The following is a 12,040-nucleotide window of genomic DNA, read 5'->3' as shown; positions in this document are numbered from 1 at the left end:
AACATTCATTAGCATTTGGACTATGACGCCCTGCCATTTTTTTTCCCCCGTTTTGGGCGGGAAGTGCATCTTGTAGAAAAAATCCAGTATATTGCAAAGATTTTATATTCACGTGTATTATATTCAAAGTTGTGTGGAAGTACAGAGATCATTTAATAAAGTCTTGCAACTTTATATTTTTGTTTAACTGTGGTTACTTGTCTATCTGCCTGTTTAAAATGTCTCTAATATCTTGCAGGTATATGTCGTTAGTGGTCAGTGTAAAGTCTCCTGAAGAAATCTACGAGCAGCAGGAAGTAGCAGTACTTTTCTGTGAGACTGTTTCCAGGTAACCAGTTGAAGTTGCAAAACAATTTATATATCACATCCTAGCAGCAACTTTGTAATGTAATTCTATTAACTTGATGAGTACTACTTTGCCACAATAGTTTGCTATGTAAATGTCACTTTACACGGGCTGACAATTGAACAGATCATTGCTATTGCTAGCCAGCCTTACTAGTAACGCTCATTAGCGATGATCTGGCACTGCCGATTACCCGATTAATTGCCAATTCTCGATATAAACAGCGGGTGCTATGTCCAGGGGAGTCACTGCTTACCCACAAATGTAGATGGAAACTGACAGCACATCCAGTAGAAAAAAATTATTTATTGGGCCACAGTGAGGCGACGTTTCGGCTCAAAACACAAAGCCTTTCTCAAGCATCAAACACAAGTGAAATACATGGTATAAATGAATTAAGGGGTGGAGTGATCAATAATTACAGACAATTAAGTAAAAATAAATATACAAATCAATATACAATGATTACAGTGAAAATAATCCAAATTCTGGATTATTTTCACTCTAATCATTGTATATTGATTTGTATATTTATTTTTACTTAATTGTCTGTCTGTAATTATTGATCACTCCACCCCTTAATTCATATACACCTATTTATACCATGTATTTTACTTGTGTTTGATGCTTGAGAAAGGCTCTGTGTTTTGAGCTGAAACGTCGCCTCACTGTGCTACTGTGGCCCAATAAATTTATTTTCTACTGGATGTGCTGTCAGTTTCTATCTATATCTATCTATATAATTTTCTGCTGCAAAAAAAAAAAAAAAATATAATAGTTTCCCAATGGCCGATCCTGTTGTGTAAACGTGATCTGCCGGGAAACAACGAGACTGTATGGAGAAGAGCGATGGAATTGGCAATCACTGCTCCCCATACTCTATAGGAGTTTAGTCAGGTCCATAAATATTGGGACATCAACACAATTCAAAAATGTTTGGCTTTATACACCACCACAATGGATTTGAAATGAAAACGAACAAGATGTGCTTCAACTGCAGACTGTCAGCTTTAATTTCAGGGTATTTACATCCAAATCAGGTGAACAGTGTAGGAATTACAACAGTTTGCATATGTGCCTCCCACTTGTTCAGGGACCAAATGTAATGGGACATAATAATCATAAATCAAACTGTAACTTTTTAATACTTGGTTGCAAATCATTTGCCGTCAATTACAGCCTGAAGTCTGGAACGCATAGACCTCACCAGATGCTGGGTTTCATCCCTGGTGATGCTCTGCCAGGGCTCTACTGCAACAGTCTTCAGTTCCTGCTTGTTCATAGGGCATTTTCCCTTCAGTTTTGTCTTCAGCAAGTTAAATGCATGCTCAATCTGATTCAGGTCAGGTGATTGACTTGGCCATTGCATAACATTCCACGTCTTTCCCAAAAATACTCTTTGGTTGTATTTGCAGTATGCTTTGGGTCATTGTCCATCTGCAGTCACATTATCAATAAATACAAGAGAACCAGTTCCCATTGGCAGCCATACATGCTCACACCTGACACTACCACCACCATGCTTCACTGATAAGGTGGTATGCTTAGGATCATGTGCAGCTCCTTTCCTTCTCCATGCTCTTCTCTTCCCATCACTATGGTACGTTGATTTTAGTCTCATCTGTCCATAGTCCAGAACTGAAAGCTTTTTTAGATGTCTGGCAAACTCTAATCTGGCCTTCCTGTTTTTGAGGCTCACAAATGGTTTAAATCTTGTGGTGAATCCTCTGTATTCACTCTGAAGTCTTTTCTTGATTGTTGACTTTGACACACATGCTCCAGGAGGTAGGTGTGTGTTCTTGATCTGGCCTACTGTTGTGAAGGGTGTTTTCTTCACCAGGGAAAGAATTCTTCGGTCATCCACCACAGTTGTTTTCCGTGGTCTTCCAGGTCTTTTGGTGTTGCTGAGCTCGCCGGTGCATTCCTTCTTTTTAAGAATGTTCCAAACAGTTGTTTTGGCCACGCCTAATGTTTTTGCTATCTCTCTGATGGGTTTGTGTTTTTTCAGCCTAATGATGGCTTGCTTCACTGATAGTGACAGCTCTTTGGATCTCATCTTGAGAGTTGACAGCAACAGATTCCAAATGCAAATAGCACACTTGAAATGAACTCTGGACCTTTTTATCTGCTCATTGTAATTGGGATAACGAGTGAATAACACACACCTGGCCATGGAACAGCTGAGAAGCCAATTGTCCCATTACTTTTGGCCCCCTTAACAAGTCGGCAGCACATATGCAAGCTGTTGTAATTCCTACACGTTCACCTGATTTGGATGTAAATACCTTCAAATTAGAGCTGACAGTCTGCAGTTGCAGCACATCTTGTTCGTTTTCATTTCAAATCCATTGTGGTGGTGTATAGAGCCAAAAATGTTAGAATTGTGTCGATGTCCCAATATTTCTGGACCGGACTGTAAATACCTTTCCTTGCGGGGTACATGGGTAGATGCTGACACTCGTTTTTTATTTTATTTTTTAAATACCACTGTGCCCGCCTGTATTTTTCGTGCTCAGTATGTTAATACTGAGCATCGGTACAGGGAGGAGGAGACACCAGGGTTTCTCAGTGGGTGTCTCCTTCTCCATGGCTGTGCCGCAGTCCAATCACAACGGAGAGGATCACAGCCAGGGAGAAGGTGAGCTGTTTTTTTTTTTTTTCCTTCTCCCTGGCTGTGACATTCTCGGCTGTGATTGGATCACAGCACAGCCAGGGAGAATTAGAAGCCCTTTGAGAAACCCTGGTGTCTCCTCCTTCCTGTAGCGATGCTCAGGATTAACATACTGTGCCGGAAAACTGCAGGGGACACCGCGGGACGTACGAGTGGTGTTTAAAAAAAACAAAAAAAAAACAACCAGAGTGTAAGCATCAGCTGCAAGGAAAGGTATTTAATTAAACTAGAAAATTCCATTATAACCCCTTAGTGACCACCCATACGTGTTTTTACGGCGCTCACTAAGGGGTCTTAGGCTGGGCCGCTGCGTTTTTACTGCGGCCCGGTCTAAGCGCTGCACGGATCCCCCGTGCAGCGGGGAGCACGGACCCGGCTCTCACATGAGAGCCGGGACCCTTCTCTAACATCCCGGACCGGCAGGAGTGCCGATCCGGGCTGTTTAACCCTTTACATGCCGGGCGCAATGGCGCCCGCTGCATGTAAAGTGGTGACAGAGGGAGCGAACTCCCTCTGTCTCCCATCAGCACCCCAAAAATAAGATTGCGGGGTGCTGATGTGTTCGGAAGCTTACCTTGCTTCCGATCAGGGCCCCGAGCCTGTCTGTAGTTATCTCCAGCAGGCTGTGCCTCTCTGGCGCAGCCTGCTGGTCAAGGTTTGAATAGCATTGCTATTGAAATGTAATGCCTTATAGAGATAATGCATTACATTTTAAAAGCAGTCAAAATACTGTATATTATACTCCCCTTGTGGGACTTTTAAGTAGTAAAAAAAAAAAAATTAAAAATACACATTTATTAAATAAAAATCCATAAAAAAATATGCTTTTTTTTTCCCATTAAAAATACGCTTTTCAATGAAAAAAATTGCAAAAAGAAAATATCCCCCATATGTTTGGTATTGCCGCGTCCGTAACGAGCCGGACTACATAAATATTACATAAATTATCCCCTATGGTGAACGCCGTAAAAAATAAAAAAAAATAAAGACGACAATTTCTAACTTATTCTTAGTTTCCACCGAAAAAAACGTAATAACAAGCGATCAAATAGCGCCATTTACTCCAAAATGATACCAATGAAAAATACAAGTTGTCCCTTAAAAATAAAGCCCTCACACAACTCCATAGAAAAAGAAAAAAAAAAGTTATGGGTCTTGTGAAGTGGCAATGCAAAATCATTTTTTGGGATAATAAAAGGGGTTTTATTAGAAAAAAAAGTAGTAAAACGTAAAAAAAAATTATAAGTATTTAGTATCACTGTAATCGTACTGACCCAGAGAATAAAGATATTATGTTATTTGTACCGAAAAATGAACGCCGTAAAATTTATAATGTAAAAACGCAGTGGCAGTATTGCTATTTTCCCCCATCTCCCTCCCAGAAAGAGTTAATAAAAGTTAATCAGAAAGTTATGTGTACCCCAAAATGGTGCCATTAAAAACTACAACTTGTCCCGTAAAAAACAAGCCCTCATAAAGCTGTATAGACGAAAAAATAAAAGTTATAGCTCTTGGAACGAGACCATGAAAAAAGGAAGAAAAACGCTTGGTCATAAAGGCCCAAAAGGCTTGGTCACTAAGGGGTTAAACCTGTTGCGTCTTAAAGGAAGGTGGCATGTCTCTGCCTGATATTCACTTATACTATTTAGCTGGGCAACTGAGGAATATTAAGTCATGGTTGTCACCGGGAGGTTGTCTATAGGCAGGGGAAACGGCTTGCAGAATACCTGGAACTTACCAACTTATGGCCAGTTCTAGAACAACCCAAACTATTTCCACGTAGGCTGCTACCGATCCAATAGGGTAGCTGTTCAGGTTTGGTCAGCTTGTAAACGTTTACATAATGTGGAGTCGGACCTGTTGGAGACTCCGATTTGGGATAACCCCATGTTTCCTGACCTGATGGCACTGCGACATTGAGCGTTCTGGAGGGAACACGGGGTTGTCACATTGGGAAACCTACATAGTGACAATGTTTTTAGCGATTATGAATCCATGAATCGCAGACATGATCTTCCTAGACAGGCATTCTATAGATTCCTACAATTAAAGCATGCCATGCAAACACACTATTGTGATACCCCAGTTGTACTGTCAACTTTTCCGATGATCGGAGTTATACGCTCTCAAGGGCCGCGTGGCTTTATATCAGCATTGTATACCCACCTCCTAGATGTTAAACTGAAAGGTAGCCTGATGCAAGCATTATCAAAATGGAAAGCTATGATGCCGGATTTGTCTAATGAAGATGAAGAGGATATTCTTGAATCCCCCACACTAGTGTCACCTTCCATAAAAAATAAGTTCATACAAGTGTGTATAATACATCAAAGCTACCTAACCCCGCAAAGGCTACATAGGATGGGTAGGCTTACCCATTCTGAGTGTCATAGATGTGCGTCAGAGGGCGCTGATTTTTGGCATCTTATCTGGCCATGTCCTTACATACAAAAATTTTGGGGAGAAGCGGTAAAGCTACTTTCAGACCTATTGAAGTGTGCAGTGACACTGCACCCTAAGGCCTATCTCTTTGGAATATTGGATGAGACTCTCTACTCTCATCATATAAGGATATTCCTGAGAGAAACACTGTTCTTAGCGCGAAAGGCAATAGCCATTAGATGGATGGGAGATAGAGCACCCACTTTAGCGCAATGGAAACAATTGGTTAACACTTATACCATATGAGAACATAGTTTTCAATAATAGAGGCTGTATGCCCAAGTTTCAAAAGGTGTGGGGGGTATGATGTTCATCACCGAGAACTCTTTATTCAGTTCACAGATTAACAGAGGCTTTAAGGGCAGAACAAGTTAGACGGTCATAAAGTTTGACGGGAGGGAGAAGGTGGGACATGGTGAAATAGATAAGCCACAATACGTGAATAACTTCAATGCTTTCTTTGATAAAAATGGGTGCCTCCTATATGGAAGAAAGAAATAAGAATACAGATACAGCACAGGTGTTTGTTTTATTTATTGTGTTATATACGTGATATTTGTACGATCCAATTTGATTTTACTGATGTATAACAAATGACATATGTACAAAGTATGCCAATATAATTGGCTTTGTGTGTTCAATAAAGCGAATAAATAAAAAACTTGAAAATTCCCATGAAAGGTCCTCTTTATTAGATGTGAGCAAGGTCTCTCTATCAAGCAGATGTCAGAAGTTGTGAATGCAAAATTGGTCCATGTATCTTGAGTAGGATTGCTCTGCAGCACGTGTGGGGAATTTTATTAACTTGTTTCAGATATATAGAACAATCACAGCTTTTTCTGCATTAAATCTGTCACTAGTGAACTTTTCAGCAGCAGCCTTCATTCGATACATTGAGGAGACTAGAAGCGCTGCTGGATTAGAGACCCATGCATTATTATTTTTTTGTAACCCTGTAGGGTCATTGCTGCCTATATATTTACACAGGAAAAAGCATTTTGTTTTTCTTTACAGAGCTCTACAGAGAGGACACCTAACACAGGAAATGATTGATGATTGTGAACCAGAGTTGATGATTTCCATACCACGCTTGGCAATTATCAGGTGAAGTTATGGCAAGCTTACACAGGGCAATTGTTGGGTCGATTATCGGCACTGCAGCTTAGAAATATAGAATGTGTCGGCAGATGAGAACCATTTGGCCCATCTAGTCTGCCCAATATACTGAATACTATGAACGCTTCACTACAAGGCATTGTGCCATATGTTAGTGCCTGTGTGTGATTCCACATGTAGCTCTGTCCCATTCACTTCAATGGGATGTAGTAAGCTATAGTTAACTATAAAATGTATGGCATTGAGCCTGCAAAACAATGAAGAGGCTGCAGCACTCACCACAGCACCTTCTGCTTAGCCACTGAGGACAGTGGTTGCAGTGGTCACCTGCTGTATATCGGCACATCACTGCTACAGTGAATGGCATTCCGTGGCTTGTCTAAGATTTTTAATTATCTCAGACAACCTCTTTAATATATTGATTGCTAATGTATTGTATTTCTAATGGTGCATAAAAAATAATATTCAAAGTATAAGGTCAGGGAAGTATAAGATTTGCTTGTGATTTTACTTGCGTGAAAATGGGATGAGTGAAACTTTAGTCGACGCAAAAGCAAAACCTTTGTGCTGTGGATGCTGGATCTGACCAAAGAAGTGCTAGTCTTAAAGGGGTTGTCCGTGTTCAGAGCTGAACCCAGAAATACCCTTATTTTCACCTAGGCAGCCCCCCTGAGGTATCTTATGCTCCAATGTGCTTACTTGCCCTGCGCTAGATTGCTCAGGGCAAGGGTTCTTTTGTTTTCAGTAACACACTGCCAGGCGGAAACTTCCGCCCGGCAGGGTGTTCGGTGACGTCACTGACTCTGATGGGTGGGCTTTAGCGCTGCCCTAGCCGTTTTACTGGCTAGGGCAGCACTAAATCCCGCCCATCAGGGCTGGTGACACCACCGGGGTTCCTGGCAGCCCCATGAAGAGCCCTGGTATATCACCGGATCTCCAAAAAATGCCTTTGCCCTGCACGATTTAGCACAGGGCAAAGGAGAGCATCGGAGCATGAATTGCTCCAATGCTCATGTCAGGGGGGCTGCCGGGGTGAAAAATGGAGGTATGTCTGGGTTCAGCTCTGAACCCGGACAACCCCTTTTAACCACCTCCGGACCGCCTAACGCAGATGTGCGGTCCGGAGGTGGCGGCCCTGCGCAGAGTCACGCGCATATGCGTCATCTCGCGAGGGCCGGGATTTCCTGTGAACGCACGCAGGCGCGCGCGCGCTCACAGGAACGGAAGGTAAGCGAGTGGATCTCCAGCCTGCCAGCGGCAATCGCTCGCTGGCAGGCTGGAGATCCGAATTTTTTAACCCCTAACAGGTATATTAGACGCTGTTTTCATAACAGCGTCTAATATACCTCCTACCTGGTCCTCTGGTGGTCCCTTTTGTTAGGATCGACCACCAGAGGACACAGGTAGGTCAGTAAAGTCGCACCAAACACTACACTACACCCCGTCACTTATTAACCCTTTATGAACCCCTGATCACCCCCCTGTCATTGATCACCCCCCTGTCATTGATCACCCCCCTGTCATTGATCACCCCCCTGTCATTGATCACCCCCCTGTCATTGATCACCCCCCTGTCATTGATCACCCCCCTGTCATTGATCACCCCCCTGTCATTGATCACCCCCCTGTCATTGATCACCCCCCTGTCAGGCTCCATTCAGATGTCCGCATGATTTTTACGGATCCATGGATACATGGATCGGATCCGCAAAACACATGCGGACGTCTGAATGGAGCCTTACAGGGGGTGATCAATGACAGGCGGGTGATCACCCATATACACTCCCTGATCACCCCCCTGTCATTGATCACCCCCTGTAAGGCTCCATTCAGACGTCCGCATGTGTTTTGCGGATCCGATCCATGTATCCGTAAAAATCATGCGGATGTCTGAATGGAGCCTTACAGGGGGGGTGATCAGTGACAGGGGGGTGATATATACCATATACACTCCCTGATCACCCCCCTGTCATTGATCACCCCCCTGTCATTGATCACCCCCCTGTCATTGATCACCCCCCTGTCATTGATCACCCCCCTGTCATTGATCACCCCCCTGTCATTGATCACCCCCCTGTAAGGCTCCATTCAGACGTCCGCATGTGTTTTGTGGATCCGATCCATGTATCCATGGATCTGTAAAAATCATGCGGACGTCTGATTGGAGCCTTACAGGGGGGTGGGGGGTGATCAGTGACAGGGGGGTGATCACCCCCCTGTCATTGATCACCCCCCTGGTAAGGCTCCATTCAAAAAAAAAATAATTTTTGGGGGTTTGTTTTTGTTTTTTCTTACTAAGTCTCATATTCCACTAACTTGTGTCAAAAAATAAAATCTCACATGAACTCACCATACCCCTCACGGAATCCAAATGCGTAAACATTTTTAGACATTTATATTCCAGACTTCTTCTCACGCTTTAGGGCCCCTAAAAAGCCAGGGCAGTATAAATACCCCACATGTGACCCCATTTCGGAAAGAAGACACCCCAAGGTATTCGCTGAGGGGCATATTGAGTCCATGAAAGATTGAAATTTTTGTCCTAAGTTAGCGGAAAGTGAGACTTTGTGAGAAAAAAAACAAAAAAAATCAATATCCGCTAACTTATGCAAAAAAAATAAAATTTCTAGGAACTCGCCAGGCCCCTCATTGAATACCTTGGGGTGTCTTCTTTCCAAAGTGGGGTCACATGTGGGGTATTTATACTGCCCTGGCTTTTTAGGGGCCCGAAAGTGTGAGAAGAAGTCTGGGATCCAAATGTCTAAAAATGCCCTCCTAAAAGGAATTTGGGCCCCTTTGCGCATCTAGGCTGCAAAAAAGTGTCACACATGTGGTATCGCCGTACTCGGGAGAAGTTGGGCAATGTGTTTTGGGTTGTCATTTTACATATACCCATGCTGGGTGAGATAAATATCTTGGTCAAATGCCAACTTTGTATAAAAAAAAAAAATGGGAAAAGTTATCTTTTGCCAAGATATTTCTCTCACCCAGCATGGTTATATGTAAAATGGCACGCCAAAATACATTTCCCAACTTCTCCTGAGTACGGCGATACCAGATGTGTGACACTTTTTTGCAGCCAAGGTGGGCAAAGGGTCACATATTCCAAAGTGCACCTTTCGGATTTCACAGGCCATTTTTTACAGATTTTGATTGCAAGGTACTTCTTACACATTTGGGCCCCTAAATTGCCAGGGCAGTATAACTACGCCACAAGTGACCCCATTTTGGAAAGAAGACACCCCAAGGTATTCCGTGAGGGGCATAGCGAGTTCCTAGAATTTTTTTATTTTTTGTCGCAAGTTAGTGGAATATGAGACTTTGTAAGAAAAAAATAAAAATAAAAAATCATCATTTTCCGCTAACTTGTGACAAAAAATAAAGTTCTATGAACTCACTATGCCCATCAGCGAATACCTTAGGGTGTCTACTTTCCGAAATGGGGTCATTTGTGGGGTTTTTCTACTGTCTGGGCATTGTAGAACCTCAGAAAGTCAGAGCTGCTTCAAAAAGCGGAAATTCACATTTTTGTACCATAGTTTGTAAACGCTATAACTTTTACCCAAACCATTTTTTTTTTTTGCCCAAACATTTTTTTTTTTTTTTATCAAAGACATGTAGAACTATAAATTTAGCGAAAAATTTATATATGGATGTCGTTTTTTTTGCAAAATTTTACAGCTGAAAGTGAAAAATGTCATTTTTTTTGCAAAAAAATCGTTACATTTCGATTAATAACAAAAAAAGTAAAAATGTCAGCAGCAATAAAATACCACCCAATGAAAGCTCTATTAGCAAGAAGAAAAGGAGGTAAAATTCATTTGGGTGGTAAGTTGCATGACCGAGCGATAAACGGTGAAAGTTGTGTAGTGCCGAAGTGTAAAAAGTGCTCTGGTCATGAAGGGGGTTTCAGCTAGCGGGGTTGAAGTGGTTAAGCCTCATTCACACGTCAGATGCGGGTCTAAACACAGACCAGGTGCAGATCTTTCCCTTATGCCTTATGTCTGTGTAGCCACCAATCCTGGTTTTGGCTCACAATCGCTGATGGAAGGCTTTACATAGACAACACCTATGAAGGGGAAGGATACTTTTGATAACACCAGAGGTCGCCATAATGCCTCTTTAAATGTCAGACGCCTGTACTGGTCTAAGGGGTACTAATACGCCTCAAGCTTTCCCTGTGAACGACGAGGGCCACAAAGCAATACTTGCTGGTGCCCAAAGCATCCGATTTAAAATGCTCCATACTCGCACAAGTCAGTGAGTAGAGGGCTTTGTTATGACGGATGAATTATTGGCCACAAAACTGTTTAATTAGTTCACATATACAAGCGTCCCCCTCCACAGTGGCATTAAAGTTGTGTGCCTGAGTAGGCAGCCCCTCTCTTGTAGTGTTAAGCAGCGCTTTAATGTGGTAAAAGATGGGGGCGGCCAGCAGGGTGGCTTTTGTGTGGCTTGTTCTGGTTGGTACAAGCCAGCATGTCAGTGAGAAAGTGGTGGCACAGGCTCAACACAGGCAGGAGAAGCTTCTAGGGGGAAGTGATGTGAGCCGTATGGAGGCAGCACCACATTGACCGGGGCTGTGCAGGAGCAGGTACTGGCACCATCACTGTGTATAGAGCAGCAGGGACACAAGAACGGACTAATTAATAAATATAGCACATTACATACACGCATCAGACTGTATGTAAAGACTGGCCCACTCCTCAAGCTGCCTATAATTTCTGCGCTGCTTTCTCTCAATAATAGGTGATGAGCAGAACCAATGGACACTGGATTATCTTAAGGCTACATTCACACGACCGTATGTGTTTTGCGGTCTGTAAATTGCAGATCAGCAAAACACTGATACTGGCCGTGTGAATGTAGCCGGCCCTATGATAGAAATGCCTATTGTCCGCGATTTGCGGACAAGGATACAACATGCTCTATCTTTTTTTGCGGGGCCGCAGAACGGATCTACGGATGCAGACAGCACATTGTGTGCTGTCCCCATCTTTTTCAGCCCCACTGAAATGAATGGTCCACATCCATTCTGCAGAATTGCGGAACGGATGCGGAGCCAAAAATACGGTTGTGTGAATGCGCCCCAAGTATGAGTGAGTGAAAATCAACAGATAAAAATGGCTCTGCGGCACTGTGCATGGCTGTTATGGTGGAAGCACTGTCTTTATGTTTAGGGTACTTTCACACTTGTGTACTGCCTTGGAACCGCCTGCCAGATTTGGCAATCTGTATGCAAACTGAAACCATTTGTAGACTGATGCGGATCCGTCTCACAATGCATCTGTCTCTCCGGTGTCATCCGGAAAAATGGATCCGGTATTTTATTTTTATTTTTAAAGGTCTGTGCATGCGCAGACCGGAGCCATCAATGCGGCAATTTTAATGCATTCCAATGCATTCCAGCAAATGTTCAGGATCTTTGACCAGAGAGAAAAATGCAGCATGCTGCTTTTTTATTT

At 42.9% G+C, this 12,040-nt stretch overlaps 1 protein-coding gene across 1 annotated transcript in view; it reads left to right on the top strand.

Annotated features, from left to right (window-relative positions):
- Window positions 1-12,040, top strand: part of LOC122928201 (lateral signaling target protein 2 homolog) — a 68,318-nt gene that overhangs the window by 41,512 nt on the left and 14,766 nt on the right. Inside the window, exons 5-6 of the mRNA XM_044280799.1 lie at window positions 239-328; window positions 6,474-6,563. Of these exons, the coding sequence (XP_044136734.1) occupies window positions 239-328; window positions 6,474-6,563 (180 nt within the window). The remainder of the gene's footprint in view (window positions 1-238; window positions 329-6,473; window positions 6,564-12,040) is intronic.

The sequence above is a fragment of the Bufo gargarizans genome, chromosome 2, assembly GCF_014858855.1.
Source record: "Bufo gargarizans isolate SCDJY-AF-19 chromosome 2, ASM1485885v1, whole genome shotgun sequence".
In the NCBI taxonomy this organism is placed as follows: Eukaryota; Metazoa; Chordata; class Amphibia; order Anura; family Bufonidae; genus Bufo; species Bufo gargarizans.
Note: the sequence above shows the minus strand (reverse complement) of the source record. Positions and strands in the feature narration are given on the sequence as shown.